Here is a 26280-nt window from a genome sequence, read left to right on the forward strand (position 1 = left end):
TTTGACGTCAACCCAATTTTATTTCCTACTAAAATTTAACCTCTGTCCGACATGAGTCATTCAAGTCCAACTTCTTTCTGATGTTACTTTGATGTCTGGTGCCAGCTGGGGGGTCTCTGTCTTTACACACAAATTGTCTGTGGTAAAATGCTGCAAATTGGCGCATGCACAACTCTAATCTGCACTTTACTAAGATCATGTTGTGACAGCGCTAAGTTGGCAAGACTGCCTGTAAACGCCGTCCAGATGATGTAATAGAAACTGTTTGTGCCAATTCACTTAGAAAGAGCAATGGCCAATGGGGAAACTCCAACACCCAGCTAGCCAACGAATGGTGTAACTTCATCACCCAGTCAGTCAGCGACACTGGCGTTTATAGGGTTGGCCGTGCTGTTGTGGTCCAGCCAAAAACACTACTCAGAAACTTCAACTGTGGTCAACAACCCCACAGAGCACCTTTAAGTAAGTTTGAATTTCCTCAGTTTTACGATAACAGAAGTTGTTTCACTGAACTTCTCTTTCTCTAATTTCTAACATACTCATAAATATGGGGGTAGTCTTGTTGATTTTTTGGTCATATTTTGGATAAGGTCACCAATGTGCCAAAGCGGCTCTTGCTTATTAGTGCGTTGTAGTACCAGTTACGTCTGTCAAACAGTAAAGGAGAAGAAAAAAAAGAACAAAACAACATTGTGGGATGGAGGGATGGACTCGAGAGATGTTATCTCCTCTTTGTAATTAAAAACCCCTCAGACAGACATCGGTTCAGACTGAGTTTGGTCTTAACTAATCCAGTGTCAATTTCCACCACCTTGTCTTTCATGGACTGATAATGAGCATTGTTGAACATTGCAGCGCAAGGCTCCAGTCAAATGACAAGTCATCTGTCGAGGCAATTTTCTGCAAAATAACAAAAAAAGTTAGAGACATCTTCTCATAATAAAAGGTATTTTAGAAACCCCCAAAAAGTGCTGCATGGAAGAACGGAGTTTATCACAGTATTGCGTCAGATTTATACTGACATAAAAAAGGGATCTCACTGCCTGCCGCGTTAGATTCATGATCAGGCTTTAAACACACAATTGCTTCACATGCTTCAACAAAGAAAGACTTGATTGTGAATTTAAGAAACTTACTGAATGTGTTCTATTTGGCAACATATGTTAAAACAAAGTCTTGAAATGGTCAATGTTTATACATACATTTAATTTGAGACAGGCTATTGTAAACTACAGTTTCCTTTCGGTGTGTTTTTAACTCCCTGCCAAAGAAATAGTGCCCATTCCCAAACTACAAACAGCACATCGGGGGCCCACTTACAGGTTTCTATTTTCCCAGGAAAATTGAATGATCCAGTTTACACTGAAATAAGCTTAATCACAGAAACACCCAGCTGTTCTGTATCAATGATAAAAATTCACTGTCCTGCGATTCATTTCATCAGTACTGTCCCTGGTCCATTACTGTGATGTAAGTCAACTGCATGGGTCAAAGTAGAGAGCACTGTATTAATGTGTCGATTATTTTTGCCACGGTAGTGCAGTGGCTTTAGACTGTCTGGTCCAGACTGAAATATCCCAACAACTACTGGATTGATTGCCAAGAAATTTTGTCCAGACATTCACAGTCCACACTGGATGAATTCTAATGACTTTGGGGAAGCCCTGATTTTTCATCAATCGCCACCAGCAAGTCAAAATTTTGACAAGAACATCTGCGATACTTTGGTTTAAGACCAAAATAATGACATTCCGATCAGCCTCATCTGAACTTTGTCTTTAGTGTTAATTAGCTAATGTTAATATGCTCACATGCTAAACTGAGATGGTGAACATAGTAAACATAATACCTGCTAGACATCAGCATGTTAACATTATCGTTGTAAGCATGTTAGCACAGTCATGTTAATGTTTACAGTAGCTCAAAGCAACGCTGTACATAAGTAAAGCCTCACAGAGCTGCTATTATAGCTGTGCACTCTTAGTCTTATCCAATTATTCGATGTTTAATCCATAAAATGCCAGAAAATAATGAAGAAAATGCCCATCACAAGTTCCTAGAGCCAATGGTCAAATATTCAAACTGCTAGTTTTGTCTGACCAAAAGTCAAAAACCAAGAGATGTTTAATTTACATTGATATGAAACACAGAAAAACATCAAATCCTCATGTTTGTGGAGCTGGAACCAGAGAATGTTTGCATTTTGGGTAGATAGATGGCTTAGATGACTTGAATTGATGGACGGATTGACTAATCAATACACTGACCAATCATTTCAGTTGTACAGCTCACAAACACAAAAAATCTGCAGCACACTCATAACTGCAAATGCAGTCATGCAGTTTAACATAAAATCAAAACAAAAGTCCATAAGAATGCAATCACAAAAAGGGAGGTTGAAGACAACAATAAAACATGAAGAAAAAGTGAGTCGTAAGTTGACTGGACATTTAGGAATTTAACTGCATTTAATCAAATTTAACTGCCTTACACTCTTCCACAGACCTAAAGATCAACACTTTAGAAGAGGTTTTTCTCAAAGCGACAGAAACTTTATAATTCTTCAAAGAATTTTGAAGCGTACACCCCCCTAACTGCTTGTAGATTGAGCCATCTGGGAGATGGGCGGCTTGGCTCCTCTGAGATCGTCTGTCAGGCTTTCGCGCAGCCTCTCGCATTTGGCTTCATCTCTGTGGGATTCTCTGTAGATTCAGGTTGCTTTTTCTTCTTGTTCTTGTTCTTTTGTTTTTTTAACTTTGGCATCATGTGGAGCACATGGCTGACTAATGGGATGCCCATGGAATGGATAATGGTGACTCTGCACAAGAATATATTTCCATTAAAAGCCACTGTACATCCATTGTGCATGAAAACACAAATGCAGGCTTTACAATTACTTTCTTACTTTGACCATTGTTTACAGTTAACGGGTACTTTTTAAAAACATTAAAGAAGCTTTTAATTTTTCTTTTTTCACAACAAGGACTCTCAGTAACTTTAGCGAAGCCTGCAGTCTAAGTAGGCATGTTTTTTCCTAAGGTAAAAAGATGAAAGTCATTGTCAGCTTTGGTTTATGACCAGAATAATACTATATATCCCAAGGTGGATAACAGCCCTGTACACTTAGCTTATTGAGCTCATTTTTCTCATGCTTTGTCACTTTTTTGTCTATTGTCCAACAAATGTGATACAGCATTTTTTACCACAAACAAGGCTGGTTGACCAAAAAACTAATCCAAGTGCAAAAAAAGAATAATTTGTTGCTGGTTGGGTATAATAATGGCTTCAGTTGGTGTTTACAAAGAGAAAAAGTGCAGCATAAAGTTCATTTTTTTAGTACAGATCCCATTTGAGATTGACAATAAACAAAATGTGGGGGAAATCAGGAAACAGTTGAGCAGCTGATCTTATTTTGTCAAACCAAACTAATCAGACATATCCTGGAAAGTGAGTACATACCATGTTCTGGGCAGAGGCAGAGAAAAGATAAGGGAGAGAGAGAGATAGGCAGACACAAAGAAAGAGAAATGTAAGCGAGGGAGTGGGCATTCTTAAATGCTAATACATGAACAGGGTCCGGGTGCACAGGAGACAGGCAGAAGAGGTACCATCTGCTCATCCAGACAAGGCATGCTGAATATGAAAAATTCATTATGATTCATAGGAGCACACAGGCATACCATGCATGCTGTATTTCAGTAGGGCCAGAGGCTGTGTAAATCCATATGAAATAAGCTGGGACCCGGGTGTACCTGTCAGCATGTGTGTATGTGTGAGAGCGAGAGTGGTTGCATGTGTGCACACATAAATGACTATCTGGATTTCAGTGTTGCTTTTGTCACGGCTGTGTGACTAATTCCTTCATGTCAGCTCTGATTATGATTGTTTAGTGTCTCATTGCCAGACCTTCAGTATCTCAACAATATGACGTGTGTTGTTCCAGAGAAGGAGAAATGTCCCAATCATTCTGTCATAAAAGTAAAAAAAATTCCATTCATTGTTTGAGTCTCTTAAATCAATCAGGGTCTTCCAGGTTTGGCCTTTACATGTTGGTAATTTCGCAATAATGTCTTAATATTTCTCTAGGAGGTTTCCTTGAAGAAATAAAAGAAGTATTTTATTCAATGTACAGCAGGTCAGCACATCATAAAATGAAATGTTTGTCTAGATTTTAGTGTATAAGTCGAACAAAGTTTCCATTAATAAACTGATAATACATGAATAATTACCTGAGATTAAATGTAGGAGTTCTTTTAAGGACATTCCTCTGGAAATCAACAACTGGTGATAAACTCACCTAACTAAAGCCTAGCTATCTGAGAATGGTGTCTCTATTTACTCTATAACTTGTGCCAAATTACATTATTATTTCCAGGAAGCTTTTTAGAAAATTAATAAGCTATTAGAGGAAATCTCTAACCGGGAAAAGAAAATGTTACCGTTCACCAGGCTAACCTCATGATGCGCTTGCTGAGTGATGCTGGGGGAGAAGTGTTACTGAAGGGCATTTTGCACGTGTCTAATGGTATGCTCATCATAATAGGATGGCAAAAACTGCAGCAATGTTCATTCTAGAGAGCAATATTTTCAGATTTTCGCTCAGATAGGAGAGCCTTGATAACAACAACTGAAGCTCAATAGAGGTCCACATCTGGTCAGTGAGACGGAGGGCCAGTCTGACAGAAAGATCCACCTGCTCTGAGTGGATCATAACTGAACATAAAGGACGAGGTAGTGAATCTGAAAAAAAACAACAACAAAAAAAACATGTCGGCTCCAGCTCACAGGCCTCATAACCTTTATACTGACTATCAATTTTTTTCTCCAGCTTTGGTACTAATATCTCTTTATGGTAGTGTTTCTCAGCACTATGACATGACTTTCTTTTGATTTCCCATCAGTGCTGGCTCTGTAGGTGGCACTGTGTTTAGCCAATATGGATATCAATGCTCATGCTTACCACCCACTGCCTCTATTTATTACCTTCAGAGAAGAAATAATAGTTAATTTTTTAAGTGTCAGGCAACAGGTGTTTAAAACAGCAGAAGCACTCCTCAAGGTTACGGGACGAATCACCACTGTGTTATATTACTTATTATATTATTAGTTTAAATTATTATTAATGCTGTCAATGGTGATCTCCATTAAAGGGACACACAACAAATTTTACACATAATGGTCAGTTTACAGTTCTAGTCTAGTCAGCCTTGAACAGTTGTATAATTTGGGCTTGAAAGTTCATTATTTATCTTAGAAACAGTAGTTGATCAAATCCTCTTGACACAAGGTCCATTTAGTAGCCGTTCTGGAGCTTTCCAGAGCCTGCGTCATTACATATGTTCTCTTTCAGCTAGACTTGCTGAAGTATCTGAGCACAGACTAAATATCTACTAGTTGCAGGTGCCATGTTGGGAAACTGGCCCTCAGGCAAAAAGAGTCTCTCACCAGGGGGAGTCAAGATGTATCACATTATCAGAAGTAAACACACTTTCTTTCCAACCTCAGATAGAGCCAGAATGACATTATGGTCAAGCCCCGAATGTCATCTGGGTTAAAGAAACAGTTTGCTCCCATAAACACCCATCAAATCTTTTGGATTTGATAGAATAAATTGGTGCTAGTTAGATGCGCTAATGGATGGTTTCCAATGACTTTGAGTTCCTCAGCCGCAGTCAAGGGCATCACTGACACCTGTAATCTACCTCACCGCCACATACCAAAACTCTCTCAGTCCCATTCTCTGTGGACATTGCATATCTTCCCATGGAGTCCGCTTTGACACGCGTCTTCTGGTAATTGCCAAATTGGTGTCACATTACAGCTCTGAACTCTCACAGAGCCAATGGTTGCCAAACTCCTTTAACGCCTAATGAATTATGCATCCTGTGGGAGGGAGAGAGGGAGGCAGAGACAGAGGAGAGCAGTGTGTGTGTGTGTGTGTGTGTGTGTGTGTGTGTGTGTGTGTGTGTGTGTGTGTGTGTGTGTGTGTGTGTGTGTGTTTGTGTTCGAAAATCATTAAATCCCCTGCTGTTTTCAGCATTCAACAATTGTTAATAAATGGACGACAAACCAAGAGAGCAATATAAAGAGACAGGTGAGTGCAAAGTAATAATGTAGTGGGAGTTTAGACGACACTAATTTCTTTGGTAACATGGGTTTGAGACATGCAAAAAAACACGTCAGGATCCTTTACACATTGACTAGCTCTCGCTCATCCAAATTCGGAAAAGCTGGCAGGAACACTGTGATACAGATCAACAGAGCAGACACAGGCTGCGATCTGCTGCAGTCACACCTACAGTTTGTTTTCTTTGGTTCTTTTGGTCTTTTTAACATCCAAACTGCTCAGTTATACAAAGAAAGTTTTTAGCTTATTCTAATGGTCAGAATCGTGACCTGATGTTTTGCTATTCTGTAGATTTTGGCAGCGAGTGGCAGAGGTCAAAACAAATAGCTATAACTAAGCGTGTAGGACACGAATAGTCAGGCAATCATGCAGGTTTCAAACACACCTACAGGTTAGCCAAATATATAGTATTTAGAAGAGAAAACAAAATTTGTACCCAACCTGTCCTTTGCAAATGCAGGTTCAAGGACCAACTTCCTGACTGAACTCATCCCCTGTACTTGTGGTAGTAGTGTAGTTTTTTTCTGTGCAATGAAGGATCTTTGCAGATTTCTCAGGTGCTCTCAGGTTTGGCTCTACCTCCAAATTAAGTGGTTTAGATATTCTGGCAAAACTGCTGGTTTGTTCATAAACCATAAAAATAATGGCCAAACTTGGGAAAATAAGATTGTAGTTGAGGTAAACCAGAACTGTCCTTTAATGGATTGCGTTGGTGACCAAATTGTTGTCTAAAAGAGACTTAAAGCGTCAGTGATCACCTTACAAGACAAAACAACTAAATTATAAAAGTGCTCCTGATGCAAACAGAATAAATTAGGAAATCACTCAATATTACAGGCCTACGTTATTCACTATTTAACTTTTGCCACATGACAACCTCTTTGTGCAATTTACTGTATGTATGGCTTCACTTGCTTCTCAAAGTCTGTGTATACTCTCAAGAATAAGGAGAAGGGTCCTGGTCAATGATAAGTCAGACCTGATCAGGCCAGTGTTTACAAATGCTGAGATATAACACCCTTTACAGCTTCATAGTACCTAGAAAACTCATCATCTGTTACATACAGTTAGCAGCTGCAACAAGAACTCTTGGGAAAAGACTGCTTTTCTTTTTTTAAATGTTGGCGTCACATGCATCATACCAATTACACATGAATAATAATATTAATATGATCATTTTGTTTCATTCTATTATGTGAGGATTCTAAGCAGAGCTATTGGAAATCAGATGCTGATTTTGTCTCGCATTGTGGGGTAGTTTACTGTGAAGGTTCAGAGGGTTTGTTTCACCAGAAACCAGCTGCAGTGTAGTCCTGCTGAAAAAAGGCTCTTTCTGGTATTTGGTACAAATAATGTTGTTTTCAACTGGACATATAAACCAGAGTAAACACAGAGTTTCAATAAATGAATCTAAACATGCCTGGTTTGAACAAACTGCGTTCATTACCACCATAACTGAACACTAAGTAGTATGCATTTCCTTCAACAAATAAAAGGACCATGTCACAGGCAATAAATTAAATAATAATTTCTCAGATGGTGATCAATATTTGGTTATTTTGTTAAGATTGTGTTTGATATTTAGAGCAGATCAATAGAGATTCTGTGAGGCAGTTTTATATCTGGGTAATGGTTTCCTTTTATGAGAGATAATGATTGTTGTTAATCTTCTTTTATCGGCCAATTCCTCTGTATCACAGATACGCACATACAGCACACGAACACCTTATGTGCATAAGCGCACACCCCCTATACACACATATACAATATGTGTTCATCAGACTGATCATTATGGCTTGTCTTTAATATTTAATGATTTGTTTTTTCTAATGGACTTGCATGAGGTGAGTTATGTAGCTGCATTAATGTGTTAATCTCTTCTGAGAGGATCAGAGGAACTCCATGAGGGGAAACAAACATGAAAAAGCTCCTATAATGCAAAGCACAGAAAAAATATGATGAAGTAAGTAAAAACATTCTGAAAAAAAAAGTTAGAGAAGAATCAGTAAGAGGTATTAAAGTGGTGCATGAAGAGATTGGTAAGCCTTTAAACATAAGGCAAATCATTCAAATGATATTAAATTTATTTATAATTTTAGAAAAAAAAAACAATTTTTCTTCTCAAAAAAGATAACGTGCTAAACTGACTGTTCCCTAAACCCCTCCATTGAATAGCAATTACCCCATCAGCGAGAGCACCTAGCCACCCTGAGCCCCAAGGGGAGAACGTGTCAGTCACCACCTGCACTGCCTGAAGCTAAACGTTGTCACACAGTACTCAAGGGAATTTGTAACACTATTTAAGGTTGTAATACTTTCAGTATGGCTGACCATCAGTTTGGTAACAGGAGAAAGCAAAATATTTAGTCAATGTCAAACTGGGAGTGCAGGCGTACAACTATTTCGTAGAGGCAATGTGTGCCAGTAGATTTGTGTCAGAATCTCAGTAATAACAGTAGAAAAGATGAGTTCATCCGTTTTTGGCCTGCACTAGCTGGCCTAATCTAAAACAGGTTGAGTAGCTGCTTGAACATCTGAAGACTTTGGGTTTTACATTTCCCAGTGAGTGTTTACTTACTAAGTAAATGGTCTGCACTATATGCCTTCTCTCTACATACTGTGCTTTCTACACACACACACACACACACACACACTCACGGACCAATGATACATCGGAGCTTCAGCATCTTGCTCAAGGACACACATGCAGACCAGAGGAGCCGGGGGACCGAACCACCCACCTTCCGGTTAGTTGATAACCCGCTCTACCTCCTGAGCCACAGCCGCAACACTAGCTTAACATAGCTGAGTCAAATTATTTCTGTACAAAGAGTGAAATGTTCTCCTGCTTGGAATTCAAGTAATTTTGCATTGTTGTCTGTGGAATTGTGTCTTTTATGTTGTTTTGTGATAATGTCGATTTCTTTCTAAGACGTTTACAAAAACCAATCAGAGTAGAACTTGACTTAAATAAGCCTAACCTTGGGTAGAGAAATTGTGCAGCAGCTGAGATGTTACCCTGCTTATGCAAGTTGAGAAAAGCAAAAAAAGCAAACAGTAGTATGATGGATATACAGTGAAGCGAAGACAAGGAATTGAGGTTTGGGTATTGATGGGTAACACCAAGTGACTGTACTTGAGTTACCATATTGTAGGGATAATTAATTCACAGTGACTCGTAAGCAGCAATGCAGTTTATAAAATATGTCGATTCTTGGCAGGATTAACTTTCCATCCAAACTTATTTAGCTAAAGCAAAATAGTTACATGTGAACATGATTTGTAGACAGTTACATTTGAGGCAATAGAGATATTTTTGCCAGGGTGGAACCTCCTCTTTGTTACAAACTTGTTAATTTAGACTAATAAGACTAATAAATAAGGTTTGTTTTCAGCCACACTAGTGGCTCTAGGTATGGCGATGTCTGTCGGTCCAGACTTAAAATTCTGAAAAACTATCGGATGGATTCCCATGAAATTTCATACAACCGTTCATAGTCCCTCACAGGATAATGCTTAAAAGATTAAAAGGCGATCCATTGACTTTTCCTCAAGCGCCACCATGAGATTCACATTTCTGCTTTTTAATGAAATGTATCCATAGCTATTGGATGAATTACCATGGAATTTGATACAGACATTAATGTTCCTCTCAAGATGAATTACGATCACTTTGGTGATGCCTTAACTTTTCATCTAGTGCCATCATCAGGTCAAAATGTTAATTTGTTCAGTACTTTGGTTTATGTCTAAATACCTGTAGAACTAATGACATTAGTATCAGCCTGAACTTAGTGTTTAGTGTAAAAAGTCCAACAGTCAAAATTAAACCACAAAATATGTTGTTTATAACAACACACAGTAAAAGGTTAGGGGACCTTTGTCTTCATGGTTACAATAATAAACACATGGTTAAGGTCAGGGAACAATCATGTTCATGGTTAAAAGAAACCAACATGACATGAGGTATGTAGGAGATTGGAAATGTGTAAGTTCCACAGTTTTTACAACCTTCAAAGGTGCTCTATGTAAGTATTTGCTATGGCCAACTTTACCATTATGGCTGTTTACTTACCAGTCTAGAGGATAGGTTGTGAGTTCAGTTAGCCCTGGCCCGTCCCCTCTTGCAATACCACTTTTCCGTAAGTATTTAAGTATTTGTGCAAATGTCACTCCATGGGCCAAGGAATTGGCATATGAAAACTACACCTGCGTACCTGTGTAGGAACAGTGAATTCTGACGTAGTTTCACTGAACTCACACTGCAGTTTTCTTGAACAACAAAAGAGAAAAACAGGTTGTTGTTGGTGTGAATGTTGCAATAGTTTATCGATTTTGACAAGAGGACAAGCACACAGCCACTGCCCCCATTTGCCTTCAGCAAATGTCAATAGCAAATTTGGCAAACATTCTTGACCAAAATAATGTAAAATGAACATACTGTATGAGCTATGGTGTGTGTTTGTATGTAATAAACACTAGTCAACAGCTTTGAGACAAAGAGGTCTGATGATTTCTTCCTTTTGTACAAGTTTTTAACTCACTCTTTGTTCCTACACCTCATTCCTCTAAAACGTATGGTCATTATTCATCCTTTTTTTTCATCCAGTTGTGGTGAGATGATTGCAGCCATGGTGAGTCACATTTCCATGTAAGCATTTGATGAAAAGAGTCAGATTGTTTAATTTATTTCTTTACACAACTATTGCAGTGGAGTCAGTTTCTAAGTAAAAGCTAGGCAATAAAGTTGCCATGGATATCTTTTCCCTGTGTGATGCCTGTGTTTGCTCAGCGGCAGTAACCTATATCCAGTCTCCTCTGTCAGCAGTGACACACCACAGGATCATTTATAATTCAGCGAAGAGACCAAGCAGAGCCAGGGGAGGCACCCGAATGGCTTTCCTACAAACAACACTGGATCGGGGCGACAATTACCAGCCTTTCATGCCTCTCTATCCATGTATCCCTGTGCAGGGACATGCAGGAACACATAGATGATGACATTTCCCAGTTTTCTTATAAGCGCCAGTGCAGAGGAGAGAGTGTTACCAACATTAGTCCTTTCTGTCTTGCAGCTGCTGACTTGTGTGCCACATTAATGCCAAAGTACTTGTTGTTCATTTTACATTATGGATATGTTTTGCCCACATCCATGGAAGACCATGTGTCTTCAATGATAATAAGGTCTCAGTTTACATCATCATTGCAATCACAAACCCTCTTGAATAATGAACTTGAGGTTTTTCTTCTGTCTTGTTCAAGCCTTTCACTTCTTTGTGTCTCAAGCTGCCTCTTCATCAATTGTTTAGAATTTGTGCCACGATTTCATGAACCCTCATCAACTTAATTGGTTGCAAAATATTCACACACATTTAATGTATTCAGCTGACTGCACACATACAGTATACACACAGGAAAACACACAGGAACATAAATAACAGGCAAACACAAATGTGCAAAGTTACATACTCACACACTGAATCAGGCTTTCACGGAGAAGCGAAGAAATCCATTTATTACGGTGACACTGGATGTGCAGGGAATAGCTTCTTCCTAGAAGGTGCTCCTCTGAGTCCATAATTGGGCCATAGTTTGAAACATAGCTTGTCTAAAAGCAAGTCAAAGACGTATCAATCCACTACTTTCATTGAGAGCTATCGTGACCTAAAAAGGTGGTATCGTGGTTACTCAAATTAAAGTGCAGAGAACAGTGCACACCTGCATTGGTGAATTACAGGCCAAAGTGTCTAAATTATATACGTATTTATATAAAACAAGGCACAAACACATTCTGATGCTGAGATTTATTTGGACAGAAGCAACAGACAATGCTGCCTTCATCTGGGTTGTGTCCCCAGATAGAAGCACTTTTCTAAACAAGAAGTGCTGCTGTTATATGAGTCATGAACAGAATATGCCAAAGATCACGACATGCAGGAGCAGTTTCCAAGAATGCAGTCGAGGGAAAAAATCGGACTCCTCACTGCAAATATAACCATAAAATCTGTGTTGCTGCACCTTAATTCCATCCTGAACAAAATTAACACTGAAGAAAAATTTATTTTTACACAAATTTCTCTGGCTCAGTTTCACTTTAAAGCGGTTATGAAACATTTTCATGTCAAAGTCTTCAATATGGAGAAGCTCTTTGTTGCGTGCCACTAATAAAAGGGGGAAAAAAAATCTGTTTTGTTTTTTTAATCTATCCTTGTTTGAAATCATGTGGTTTGACTGCTGCAGCTGCAAAGACACATTTAATAACATTTGCAAGTGAGTGAGATTGTAAGCAGCAACATGACAATGGAAGGACGATAAAATCTGACTTGACTTCTGATCAGAAATGTCAGGATCTTTTATTGCCACCTTCGAAAAATAACGACATTTAACTGATTCTCGTATTGTTCAAACATGTCAAGGTCTGAGCCTTGTTGACTAAGCCATTAAACTTTTTAATAGATCCTTCCTGCTCTTTAGTCTTGGTTGTATATATTAGTAGACATTTATATCTATATATACATATATTTATAGTCTATTAGACATATGATGAATTCCCAGTGGGCAATTTTTGCTTCCATATATCCATCTCTAGTTTGTCAATGTTGGTGCTCTTAAAGACAAACAGAACACTTTTTACTTTGCCTTTACCATAGAAGCACACCTATGTGTGTTATATCGTGGTTTTATATAAGACAAACATCTGTATTGTCTGAAATGTTTCTGCAACATGGTACACATGCAAGCATACAATATATCACTGGAAAAGAGGATAAAGAAGTAGTTGTATTTGTATATCGGTTTTCTCTAGGAGTCATATCATGCTACAACCTTTATTAATGCGACTGATGTTAATGGGTGTTAAAAGCTGCTGTAGCCTGTAATTTTCGCTTTTCCCAGAAGCACTTTCCTTTTTCCTCACCACAGTCCTCTGACAGTATGGGAAGTTGAGCTGGAGCATTAACCCTGACACCCTGCTGAAGATCTGCGCTAGCAGGTTACAGGTATATGGATGAATTTGAGTTGCCGGAGGAAGTAGAGAAGCCGCTATTACTGTGGTGGCACCACACCTGTGTATATCACTGTAATGTATGCAAAGGATTTCACTTTTTAAGCACCTTTGCCCAGAAAACTGCCCAGGAGATCCTGTTGAACCAGTTATGTGTTGAAAATATAGTAATCAAATGCCATTTAAAAAATTTTTATAATCTAAAAAATGAAAAACTTTTGAACAAAACATGTCCAGTTTCATGTTTCATTTGCATTCTGAGCAGCTTGGACTGAAAAAGACCATCTGCCTACAAAGGTGGACGATGAGCTGCCACCTTGCTGATCTCTGCTGGTATTTCCTGGCCGAAATTCCACTTTTACAGTATCGTGTGTTTCCAGTTTTTTTTGTCTTTTGTTAGGATGCAATGAATCCTGGAGTCTGATCATTTAAATCATAAGATAGCAAGTACTGTAATTCCTACATCTGTTTCACATCTAGACTGTAGAGGCTGATGTTATTTTTTTTTTTTTTTTACTGAAGCCTGAGTAACAACTTTGATAAATTGTTACTCAGTAACAAGAAAAGCATTAATATGAAGTAACAAAGTGCTTTGAGATTCAATTACTTTCAGATTAGCAGAGACTATGTTGGTTGGTGTATTTGTCTATATAAGAAAGTGACAGAAATAGCTTGTAAAGAATGAAGAGAACTGAGACGACTGAAGTTCAAACCCAACTTACTTTCTCACATCTACACTGCTTCTTCGACCATCCTATAAGCAGTTCAGTTGTTTATTGACGTCTTCTGTGATAAGTGCATTTAGTTTTATGGGAAATTCATCAGTAAGTGGTTCGGAAATTGTGGTCAAAAGCGTACATTTGATGACCAAGATGGTCGCGTATTCCAAATGAGGGAATATCTTTTGGAGACTTTATAAGAATTTATAAGCCCTGAAGAAGCACTGAAGCTGTTCTGGCACAACAACTTACTAATACATCATAATGGGAATGAGAATTGCTAACATTAGCTGACATTATCTGAAATATTAACGTTTTAGTTCATATGCCAGATCATGCACATTTTGATTAAATTGATCGCATATATTTTGGGAAAAATGCCTTTCCCACTCATTTCAAATTCCACCCGAATGCACTGAAAAGCAGGGTGCCCGAGTTTCCCGCCAGCACTTTAATGTAACAAGTATTTGTGGCTCAGAGACTGAGTCTCAAAAGTCCACACTAAAATGTAACCCAGTCCACACGCGGTGGATTGGTTATCCACCAATTTAACAATCTGCAAATTAATGAAAAAAAACGTCACATTTTTTTAGACATTTATATTCACAGGAAGCTTTTCAAAAGCAAACCTTATTAACTCTATGAACTTGAAGTTGGTGATAAAATACTGCTATTTATTCAAGTTGGGATGTATTTAATATAAAATTGTTTCACATTTGTTCAAATTGGTTGGTATTTGTTTGTGGATTGGACAAAGCATTTGTGAACACCTTAAATTACTCACGAATCATAACATACATTTGTTAAGAGAAGAGTGCATTAGCTGTGCTTACTAATGGATTTCTACGTCATCCGTCTGATAATGTAGGAATGTCAGCGTCACACTTAGCGCAAAACTAGGAAGACCAATTACGGATTGCTCAGGTAAAATAATCCCCCATGAGATGAACATATGACGTGATGAAAAAGCGGAAAAATCAAAAATGTGTGTAAAAAAAGTTTGTGGATACCAAGAACCTCGTGGAGTTCAGGCTGCAGAGTAAATCTCAAAAAGCAGGTGCAACAATGTTTTCATTAACGCTAATCAATACTATTGACCACCCAGAGAGCCTTTAGTTCAACAGAGCTAAAGTTTCTGACTTGCTTGTTAATTACTAAGTGATTACAAAGACCAGCCACACAGAGTGACTCCCTCCTTTCCCCTCCAGTCATCCTCTCCTCTCTTATCTGAGCCATCCCTCATTCTCTCCTCCCTTTCCTTCATTCTCATCACTCGAGTCTTATTTCTTTCGGCTTTCCGTTCCACTCTTGTGCATCATGTCTTGCATCTCTTCCATCTTCACAGAACATTGAAAAGGACTTCTGCGTTGTTTCGGAGGTCAATTAAGCGTCTTTCAGTGAAGCGACACCTGAGGGAGGCGGGAATCAAACCTAATTTAAATAGCTGCTGCATTACAACATTTAAATCTTCCACTTTGTGCATTTGTACGTCTGTCACAAGAGGTGGGAGGAGTAACACGGCGAAAAACTTAAGAACAAGAAGATTTGAGCAATTTTGCACATGATAATATGTGTGACCATCTCCATCATAATGGGCCCATTGCCGTGGCGAGGCGAGTACGGTCTCATCAACCCTCGTGTCAGAACAATTGATGGGAAGCACACTGTGTAATAGGTCTTCCTGTCCTGTCCATAGCGGTGCTTGATCTCCTGGGAGATTCATTCACACAACACGGAGAAATCGCCTGGAGCTCGGTAAAGAAAATGGAAAAGTTTCATTTGTGGAAATAAATCCTGCACATCCAGCAGAGAGATGAATAAAATCTCTGTTTTAATAACTTTACCTCTTTTGGTCTAAGCTTTTTAAGAAGCTTTGTACAAAATTAAATTGATTTTGAAATGATGGAACTGAAAAGCAGGCTTGTTTATAGGTATGGTAATTTAAAGATGAGAGGAAAGGTGAAAAGAAGAGAGAAAGAAAAGAAGAAAGATTAGGACCTCCCGATAGGAAATCTGCATCGAACATGGTGTGTAATCAGTTTGTTTTATTCCTAGCCATGCAGCAAGTTTGTAATGGATATTTCTTGATCCATTGTTTCTTTGCAGGCATATGTGTGTGTAATGGGGTATCTGGGGCCCCATCCTCATCTGAATGCAGCCGAGGGTCCAGGTGTCTTTTTCACATCACACTTGAAACTGAATTCATTGGGACTCAAGTGCTGCTGCACCACCTCCACACACCACCAGAGCCGTCCACATGTTGGCATTCATCAATAACCAGAGTGTGTGCGTGCTTAGATTGTTCAAGAGTGAACCTACTGGGAAATGCATATAGGAGTGTGTGACTGAGTGGCAGTGTTGTGTTGAAGCACCTTGGCACTTGAGAGCAGTTTTAAGGCCTCACATGGAGAGGGTTACTGACAGCGGCTGGTCCTCATGGGAAGATATATGTGATACCATGTGTACTTTGGCAAGTATGGACACTGCTCTGCATACAACAACTCAGTTGTGCCTGTAGTAATGTCGCCATAATTGTGTGTGTGTGTGTGTGTGTGTGTGTGTGTTTCATTATTTAATCTTAAATATGTAATCTTTCAGTTAAATATGAAGTTTCAGCCAGCAGGCGGTTAGCTTAGTTTAGCACAAACACTCAGAGCTGGAGAAAAAAGCCAGCTGCTTCTGTCCATAGACCACAATCCACCTACCAGCATGGCTAAAGCTCACAGATTAAAACGTTATTTCTCATCTGTTTAAGCCATCAAGAGAGATATAAGTGCAAAAACATCCAGCTGTGTTCTAATGGGGGGTGAGCTGTCTTTCCCTGTTTCCAGTTTTTTATGCTAAGCTAAGTGGCTGCTGGCTGTAGCTTCAAATTGAATGTACAGAAATTAGAGTGGTATCAATCTTCTCATCTAAATCTCATCAAGAACGTGAATAGGCCTATTTCCCAAAATGTTGAAAATTTTCGTCTGTTTTCAGCAGGCTTTGATCCTTCGATACCAGACTCAGCGTACTAATAAGAATGAAAGGGCAAGTCGTCCTGCCATGTTTGATCAACAGAACTAACAGTAGCGTGACAGAAATGTCAGTCAAACAAGGTCTGGCCTCGCTCACATCGTCTTGAGAGGAGGTCTGATTAGGCATTAGTGAAAACCCCTGTCGGGGTGTAGCATGGATGTGTACGGACTTTAATGGAAAAGGGGGAGGCAAAGGTTTTTTTCTCCAGCAAATCCATTTTTTAAATATCAGGACACCTCAGAGTTAATTATCATACTTAGCATAATACATAATACCATAATCATCTACACTGGAATGAAATAAGATGCGTTTTTATGCTTTGTTTGCCACTGACTGTTTTACTGTTTAACATTTCTTGTATCTCTTGTTTTTCTGGTTTGTTTAATCTTGTCTGGCTAATGCTTGTGATTATGATACTATTGATTCAATTTGAGGTGTTTTTCTTCTCATCATATTGCAACACAAATATCAACTTAGTTTATTTTGTTTTTTTTGGTACCATGACGTTTTTATTATGTAAACAATAAATCATAAACAAGGATTTTCCATGGCTGCCGCGTAAAGGAAAGAAAATATGGCAAAATTCATTCCAAAATTCCCCCTGAATGATTTATTCAGCAAGTAAACTTAAAACATAAATTGACATCATATCATCTATATTTTGTGTTTTTCATTATTTTAGGTTTTTGACAAGATAGCTTCAATTAGTTTGTGTTTTGCCACAAATTCTCATCATTATTTTAATGTCAGGTTCCACCAACTTTTTGTATTGAAGTTTTGTTTCAAAAAAATGCCAGCTTCGATATGTGCAAACCATGATTGGACCATCTTTATTATCTAAGCACACAAACACACACTGATATTCTTAGTGAAGCTAACGTATGGGTGTATAGTATGCAACGTTCCTGGTGTCACGAGGCTCCTGCTGAGCTTGACATAGAAGCACAGCTTCATTCGGCGAACCGCGGCTCACATGAGGAAGATATCATGAACAATTCAACAGGTTTAACAAGTAAAACATCAGGTAACTAAAACATGTGAAGGAGCTCCAGAATCTACCTTTGGGCGAAATGGTCCCCTGAGACTGGTCTAAGTGTGTATTTGTGTGTTTCACTGTGAGACAATGACACTGAGACTGATGCATTAATAGATCAATGCAATATTTAGCATGTTTGCTAACTGTATACCAAAGACATAGCAAATGCCCTAAGCAAGGGGTCTCTCACTGTCTCTCTTTATAATTACAGATTTAATTTTTTTCTTAATTTCACAGAAACCCTCCAATGTAAGATTTTAACAAGCATTTCAGCTCAACCTATCACTCCAGATGTGTGTCAGATGCATTCAGATAGACACTCAAGCTCAAAGGAGACGGCTTCTTGCTCACCTAGACTAGGGGGCAAGAGCATAATCATGTTCAACAGGTTGCCTCTAGGCTTCACTGAATCCATGTCTCAAACACAGACACACACACACACACACACACACACACACACACACACACACACACACACACACACAGGGTGAAAAAAACCGATGAAAGTATACATCTCACAAAAACTCACAAACACATACATGTCACACACGTGCACGCCTCCCACACCACTTGGTTAATTAATTCTAATTTGAACGGCCGTGGCCTCACCTCCTACACTCATGCCTTCCGTTGGTGCCTGGAGAAAATGCTACAGCATCTTCAGCGAATGAGAAAGATAGCTAGACTGAAGCAAAAACCTGAATGTGAAACCAAAAATTTTCTGAGTGAGTTGATGTGATCGAGAGCTATGCTATCTGATGTCATTGCAAGAGATCAGCCAAGGACACCAAACACATCTGGACAGAGTGCCCTCTCACAGCTGTTTAGGAAGAAGATTTATGTTTGAATATGTCACTTCCTTTAAGCAGAGAAGAGTTCATACTTAAATCAGAATGGCATCTGGGCAACTCTGTCTACCATTATTTATGCTGATGTGTTTCAGCAGTGATTTACAGTGAACGAGAATTTTCAATGCCAAAGCAAACGGTAGTATGATGGTTATACAGTGAAGCGAAGACAAGGAATTGAGGTTTGGGTATTGATGGGTAACACCAAGTGACTGTACTTGAGTTACCATATTGTAGGGATAATTAAGTCACAGTGACTCGTAAGCAGCAATGCAGTTTATAAAATATGTCGATTCTTGGCAGGATTAACTTTCCATCCAAACTTATTTAGCTAAAGCAAAATAGTTACATGTGAACATGATTTGTAGACAGTTACATTTGAGGCAATAGAGATATTTTAACCAGGGTCGAATCCTGGAACTTAAAATTCTGAAAAACTATCGGATGGATTCCCATGAAATTTCATACAGCCGTTCATAGTCCCTCACAGGATAATGCTTAAAAGATTCTGCTTTTTAATGAAATGTATCCATAGCTATGGATGACTTACCGTGGAATTTGATACAGACATTCATGTTCCTCTCAAGATGAATTACGATCACTTTGGTGATCCCTTAACTTTTCATCTAGTGCCATCATCAGGTCAAAATGTTAATTTGTTCAGTACTTTGGTTTATGTCTAAATACCTGTAGAACTAATGACATTAGTATCAGCCTGAACTTTGTGTTTAGTGTAAAAAGTCCAACAGTCAAAATTAAACCACAAAATATGTTGTTTATAACAACACACAGTAAAAGGTTAGGGGACCTTTGTCTTCATGGTTACAATAATAAACACATGGTTAAGGTCAGGGAACAATCATGTTCATGGTTAAAAGAAACCAACATGACATGAGGTATGTAGGAGATTGGAAATGTGTAAGTTCCACACTTTTTACAACCTTTAAAGGTGCTCTATGTAAAAGTTCAGGATAAAGTCTCATTCCTTTACTTGCCAAGAGCAGTCTCCAGCAGTGGAAAGTAATGCCAAGGTTAATACTTGTTTTGATCCTATTTCTATCACTTTTTTTCTTCGACTGAAGTTAGCATGCTAGCCAGCTAGCCCCGGCCAGTCTGTCTCGTCACTTTCTGTTAGTGAGTCAATGTAGCATCCAGGCTATCCTGAAGAAGTCTCAAAGGGCATATTCTAACCTCTTAAATTGTAAACGCAGCAATGGCCGAAGCTCTTGGCAAACAACCATCACCACCGTCCGCTGCCAGCAAGAAACCACGTTCAGCAGCAGAGAAAATTTACATATAGCACCTTTAAAGGTTGTTAAAATTGTATAACTCCACAGCATAAGAATGGTGAGTAAAATTACACATTTACAGCACATACAGTATATTTTGTATCAGCTTGCCCCAGCTCTTCATGGTGATTTAAAAATTTCATTCCATGTGTTTGTTTAATGGCTTTATCAGTACATCCAATGGAAATATTCTGTGTTATGCATTATTTTATGCACTTGAATTAACCCTGGTGCATTTGGTAGTTTTGGCTGCACAGACTGAGTTCGTAATGACTGGCCCACCCGCAGGCCACTGCTTGTATTAGAGACCTGTAGTTTTCAATTTTGTGAATTTCTCAAACCATCATAATTGAAAATATGGGCCTGTAGCATAATGTTTACAAATATTAGTTGTTGCCTAGTGTTGGTGTTTGAATTAAAATATCTTTCGATCTGTTTGAAAAGAGGTTTTTTGTCGTGGGGCAACCCTTTTCTTTACAATTGGATAATGGATTGTGCCTTTTAAAAGGTCTTACATCTGCACTGGCAGCAACTAAATTGGCACCGAATGCACAATTGATCCATATTTTCGTTGAATCTTAGCACTCCAGGAGAGAGTTACTTTTGTGCACTGATCATTGTGAACGGTGTGTGTGTGTGCGTGTGTGCGCATAGAACAGCTTCACACTCTCCATTTCGGATCTGTCACTCATCCTCTCCTAATTAGACTAGAGCAGTAGAAAGATGTGTGTAATTCTCCTCCATGACTCGATGGTTGATCTTAACCTTAGTCAACAGCCTCTCTGATGCTACATTTTCTTGTCCGCGTTATCTCAGCAGGTGAAAACAGCTCTGGCGCCGTGATCCTGTCATGCAACAAAAGGCCGTTGCCCTCATTGATAAAAACCATTAAATTACAACAGCTTATCAGTAGCTATTGACCCAGGCTGACGGATTTGCTACACCTGTTTGATCAATGAGCTGGGTTAATCCTGCGTAGTTAGAGAAAGATAGGGGGGAGAGACAATAGGAGGATGGTGGAGATGTCTCACTTCGAGATTCTCATTTCTGCTTCTGCCCACTTTTTAAGTGTGAACATCCGCTGACATCTAATACATGCGTGGGTGTGTACCAATACACACCCACGCATGCCTGACCGCACTGCCACCCTCCCCATCACCCACCCACTCACACACACACACACACACACACACACACACACACACACACACACACACACACACACACACACACACACACACACACACACACACACACACACACACACATACATCCTCCTCATAACAGCAACTCTTGTGTGGATTTTTTGTTTACAAGAATGCTGAATAAAAATGTATTTATTTCCAGCAACAACAAAAAACTTTTCAATATTTTTAAGCTATACTTTTGATCGTGATGATTCACTGTTATGTGTCCAACACACAGAAACACTCTTTGTCACACACACACACACACACACACACAACACAGAGTTAATGCACGTCAACCAGGCAGCTGAATCTTATGATTAGTAAACAGACAATAAAACTGAAGCATGCTGTTGAATTGTAGAGGTTGTAACAAGTACACTCACATTAGGCTTGCAAACACATTGAGGAATAGACAGGACGTACACTGAGGCAACTCACGCTCACACACACACACACACACACACACACACACACAGGGCGCTGAGCGGGGAGTATAAAAGGGGCATCCTTCCCACTCACCACAGAAGTGCTCTCCTCGCTCTCACACACTCCTCTAACACGCTGAACCTCTTTTCTCAAGGTAAGACAACCATTTTTTCTTTTCTATTACTTGCCAGACTACAGATTTTTCCATTTTATGAGATGATTTTTATAGTGTAGAAACGGAGGCAGTTTTCATAAAGAATATATTCATATTCATTCACATTCATTCATATTCATGCAAGTACAAGATTAAAAAATGCATACATTTTGTTTTAATTTCGCCATGAATTTTTTAACATGTAAAATCAATACTTATGTGAGTACCTCACATTCCGTATTATTTGTTTTAAAGATATGATCAATAACAAACTTCGGATTAAAAATAATTTACTTGCTTTACTTTCTTTCATTCTGTTTCAAGAATTTATGTCCAGAGATGTGTCCTGAAAGCAAAAGGGAAACGTGAAATTCTTTCTACACTGACTATAAGGTCGGTTTGACCTGCTGAAATTGCACTCAGGATATGAAGATCCTGCTTTCTACGGTGACAAGGCTGTCGTGTTGCGTGCTGTGCCCCTGGACGACAATTTGAATAGGCCATTCCGATTCATGCGCCTTTTTGGTGCAGTCAGAGTGATCATTAAGTGTGAAAGAGCAGTTGCCTGGCAGATGGAAAATGGTCCCAGTTGTAGTTTCTCTGTGTAGAACGTGACAGTTGAGTCAGGAGACGAGGGTGCCTGCTGTAAACCCAGACTGGACCGCATCTTAAATTCCTTTTTAGTAAACTTTCCCTCTGTGTGTTTCTCTCTCTTTTCTCACTGTGCTCAAGATGACTGCAGGGCTGTGTGTGTGTGTTGTGGTGGCAGTCCTGTGTACGAGCTGTTTAGGGCTCCCCATCTCCTCTCAGCCCCTAGACGAGGGCCAGCGGTCCGTCGCCTCTCCTTCTGAAGGTACGACCTAGTCCCGGCAGGCAAAGACAAGCCTGCAGCACGTTTATCAATATCACAGTGAGTTTTCATATCTGACCCCTGATCTTGTGTGTGTGTGTGTGTGTGTGTGTGTGTGTGTGTGTGTGTGTGTGTGTGTGTTTGTCTGCATTGAGTAGCTCTTCTTGAGGCTGACACCCACACCTTTGGAGAGCCCCACCTCCGACACAGCCGCTCCGCCCCTCAGCTGAAAGCTCTTCCTCTGGCTGAGGAAGATGGAGACTCCCGGGCCAACCTCAGTGAGCTGCTGGCAAGACTCATCTCCTCCAGGAAAGGTGTGTGTGGGGTAGTACTTGAGCATTTGTGTGTGTGTGTGTGTGTGTGTGTGTGTGTGTTTCCGTGTATCTCTATTAGTTTGCTTGTATTTGGGTGTCATCTTGCTACACCTACAAACTCTGAAGTATGTAAAGAGTGGATCAGTGTGTGAGTTTATAAAGAAAACATCTGGCAACAATGGTATTTACAACAAAGGTTCATTTTCAGAGACAAGTCATTTTCCATGCCCTTCTCCCTCCCTCAGTCTTGCTAATTACTGGAGTCAGTGCACAGCCAGCTTTGTAAAATGAATTAGTGGCACTGAAAAGCTTTTGTGGTTTGAAAGAGCGTGTATTAGTGTGCACAGCCTTCCGGCCATTCTCCTCATACCATCGTATTTCACTTTTTTTCTCCCTGTCTGACTCCCAGTCGCTTGAATCTTTTTTTTCTTTGACACCAAATAAACAAAACCTCAGCCCTATCACAGTTCCTCATGTTCAGTGCTCTGATCCCTCTGGCCATGTGACAGGTTAGGGGAATTTCTGGGCATTCACAGTACACAACACACACACACACACACACACACACACACACACACACACACACACACACACACACACACACACACACACACACACACACACTGTCAAGATCTGAATTTTCTGCTCGGTTTCCAGATACTGAAACTGAATCCTTGTGTGTCCACGTGCGTGATGTCTCTTTGCAGGAAAAGTCTTACAGGCTGAAACTTTACAAAGATTTTCACAGAGCCACGGACTGTCTGCAAAATGTTTCCACATGGGATCAGAGAAGAGAGAAAGACTAAATGTTTTTTGCATCTTTAGTAAGCGATTCACAAATCAGAGTGAGTCATTTTCAGGATTGGTTCACTGCCTACAGACTGAGATTGTGTATGAGATTGTGACCTTTATTTCTTGACACCTGGATGATTAATTTTGGTCTATGTTTCAGCAGACATGAAATACCACATTTAAACATCCATGCACAAATATTTATCTGAATTCTAGCTACATTTTTACACATTGCTTATTGACATATTTAAACTTAAACTGTAAATTTGATATTGTGCCGTTGCAAAATTCTACAGTTTAAGACTTTAGGAAACAGACAAATACAAAACAGACTCAGAAACTATTCAATCACACAGCAAAGTCATATTAATTATTATGTAATAAAAGTGTGTGTGTGTGTGTGTGTGTGTGTGTGTGTGTGTGTGTGTGTGTGTGTGTGTGTGTGTGTGTGTGTGTGGGTGTAGTGGTGGTGGTGGGGGGGTGCTTGTGTGATCGCTGTTCACTTGCCTGTTTCGGTGTAGGAGGTGTTGTGTCGAACCTTCTGTAGCCAATCTTCTCAGCACACCAGGGAACTGCAGGACTGTTTTTGTGTATGTGTGTGTGTGTGTGTGTGTGTGTGTGTGTGTGTGTGTGTGTGTGTGTGTGTGTGTGTGTGTGTGTTGCGTAGGAGGATGTGGGTGGAGTGAAAACAAGCATCTCTGTGAGCGCTCAATTGATTACCAGACGAAGAGCAATCATTCTTCTCTTCACGTTGAATAAAAAAATCTGAGATTAGGAGATCACATCAGAATCAGAGATTTTTTACAAGATTGGAGGTCAGAGTACATGTGGGGTAAAATTAGGGGTATTAGGATCATTTCAGGGGAATGAACACACACATTTGTACACACATACACATAAACAAACATACAGGCATGGACACAAAGGAAGAGAGGGTAATGATACGTTTTCAGCCTACAGTCCAGCTGTTGTTGGAACGTCCTCTTTGTTATGGTGTGTGTGTTTGCGGGGGGCGTGTAAGAGAGTGAGTGAGTGAGAGAGAAAAAATAAGAAAGAGAGGCTAGAACCATTAGTGGGCAATTAAAATCTCACAAAGCAAACCAGTTTCACAGCAATAAAAAACACAAAATCAAATCCAAACGACAGAAATTTTAAAAATCCAAATCATCAGTCGTCAGTTGTGGAGAGTCAAGTTTCCAATATAGTGAGCACTTTTTCCTCTAGAGAGCATAAACAGCAAACTGTGAAAAGTATGATTCGGTAAGAACTCAACTAACTTCTAAAAGATAGGTCTAAAAGTTGAGAAAGTGATGAAGAATCAGTCACTCAAACAACCAGTCAGTGCAGGGAGACTGTCAACTGCTCAATGTGTGAGAGCATTGTTTGTGTCCAATCTCACCCAAAAACTGCCACATGTCAGTGGATATGGTATTTCCAATAGAATGACGATGCATTAGTGATTAAGAGCTGTAAATAAATCCTCTCAGCTCCGTCAGAATGTGTCACAAAATTAGGAATATGATTCAAGCAGCATCACTAAGCTTGCATCTTGCTTCCAAGATCAGAGTATTTCAAATGAGCTTTCTCCAGCCATCTCTATGCAGAAACAACCCAAAAGTAGGACCACGATCCTGTGAAGTTTTCAGCCTCTCTCATGCTCTCCTTTCTCTGAAGAAAACTAATTTCCATCCTGCTCTGTTCCTCCTCAACCCACTCTTTCTGTCACCCCCACCGTTCCTCATCGTCCCCACTTCCCCTCCCAGGTTCCGTGCGCAGAAACTCCACGGCGAACAGCAGAGTCAGCGGACTGACGGCCAACCATCGGATAGCAGACAGGGACTACTTGGGCTGGATGGATTTTGGCCGCCGCAGCGCAGAGGAGTACGAGTATTCCTCGTAGAAAGGGAAGTCACGGCTCATACCCCCTCCTTATGGCACACGGGAAAAAGAGGGGGAAAAAAACATGCAAGCTGGCTCATCACTGTCCCACAATTTGAGTCTACTTATGATGTATTTGTTGTACATTTGTTTGTAAAACTGTAATAATGCAATATACACATGCCAAATTTTGCAGAAAAGCTCTCACTGTCAAAGGTTTGTTGTCCATTTCCTGTTTTCTCCGGTTTCTTTATCATTTTCGGGTGGAAGGACCTGGATGGTGTCAGGGTCTGTTGAGACTAACTGGACTGAATAAAGATTGAAAAAATCGCTCTCTGCATATGAATTCTTGAAATATGATGCATGCTGCTTAAATTAGATTCATTGACATTCATGAGGTGCATTCATACAGTAAACTGTGGATTATCTGTGGCACCTTATTTCTAGGGCAAACATGCATTAGTATTATGCATTATGAACTTTCATATATCACAAAACAGAGCAGAGATGACTTCATGAACAGGTACTAATACTCCTTACACATGGAAAAGCACACATGCAGTTGCTCTAAGTCATTTTGGTGATAGAGTATGAGGGGAAAGGCCTTCTGAATAAAGGAGGGTATAAAAAGATCCT

The 26280-nt window shown here is 39.6% G+C and overlaps 2 protein-coding genes across 3 annotated transcripts in view; both read left to right on the top strand.

Annotated features, from left to right (window-relative positions):
• Nucleotides 1-5983, top strand: part of trim71 (tripartite motif containing 71, E3 ubiquitin protein ligase) — a 57650-nt gene extending 51667 nt beyond the window's left edge. The window contains exon 8 of the transcript XR_005706661.1: nucleotides 5922-5983. The gene's annotated coding sequence lies outside the window, so the exon portion shown is untranslated. The remainder of the gene's footprint in view (nucleotides 1-5921) is intronic.
• On the top strand, nucleotides 377-25930 carry LOC120786140 (cholecystokinin). 2 transcript variants are annotated; one of them, XM_040121324.1, is made up of 4 exons: nucleotides 377-462; nucleotides 22543-22663; nucleotides 22819-22974; nucleotides 25530-25930. In XM_040121324.1, the coding sequence occupies exons 2-4, from the start codon at nucleotides 22543-22545 to the stop codon at nucleotides 25664-25666; spliced, it is 414 nt and encodes a 137-aa protein (XP_039977258.1). In that variant the 5' UTR covers nucleotides 377-462; the 3' UTR covers nucleotides 25667-25930. The 2 variants fall into 2 exon arrangements, with proteins under 2 accessions (XP_039977258.1, XP_039977257.1); XM_040121323.1 differs by lacking the exon at nucleotides 377-462 and adding an exon at nucleotides 21738-21810.
• Nucleotides 25931-26280: the final 350 nt, after the last annotated feature.

Source organism: Xiphias gladius, chromosome 24 (assembly GCF_016859285.1).
Source record: "Xiphias gladius isolate SHS-SW01 ecotype Sanya breed wild chromosome 24, ASM1685928v1, whole genome shotgun sequence".
NCBI classification, from domain to species: Eukaryota; Metazoa; Chordata; class Actinopteri; order Istiophoriformes; family Xiphiidae; genus Xiphias; species Xiphias gladius.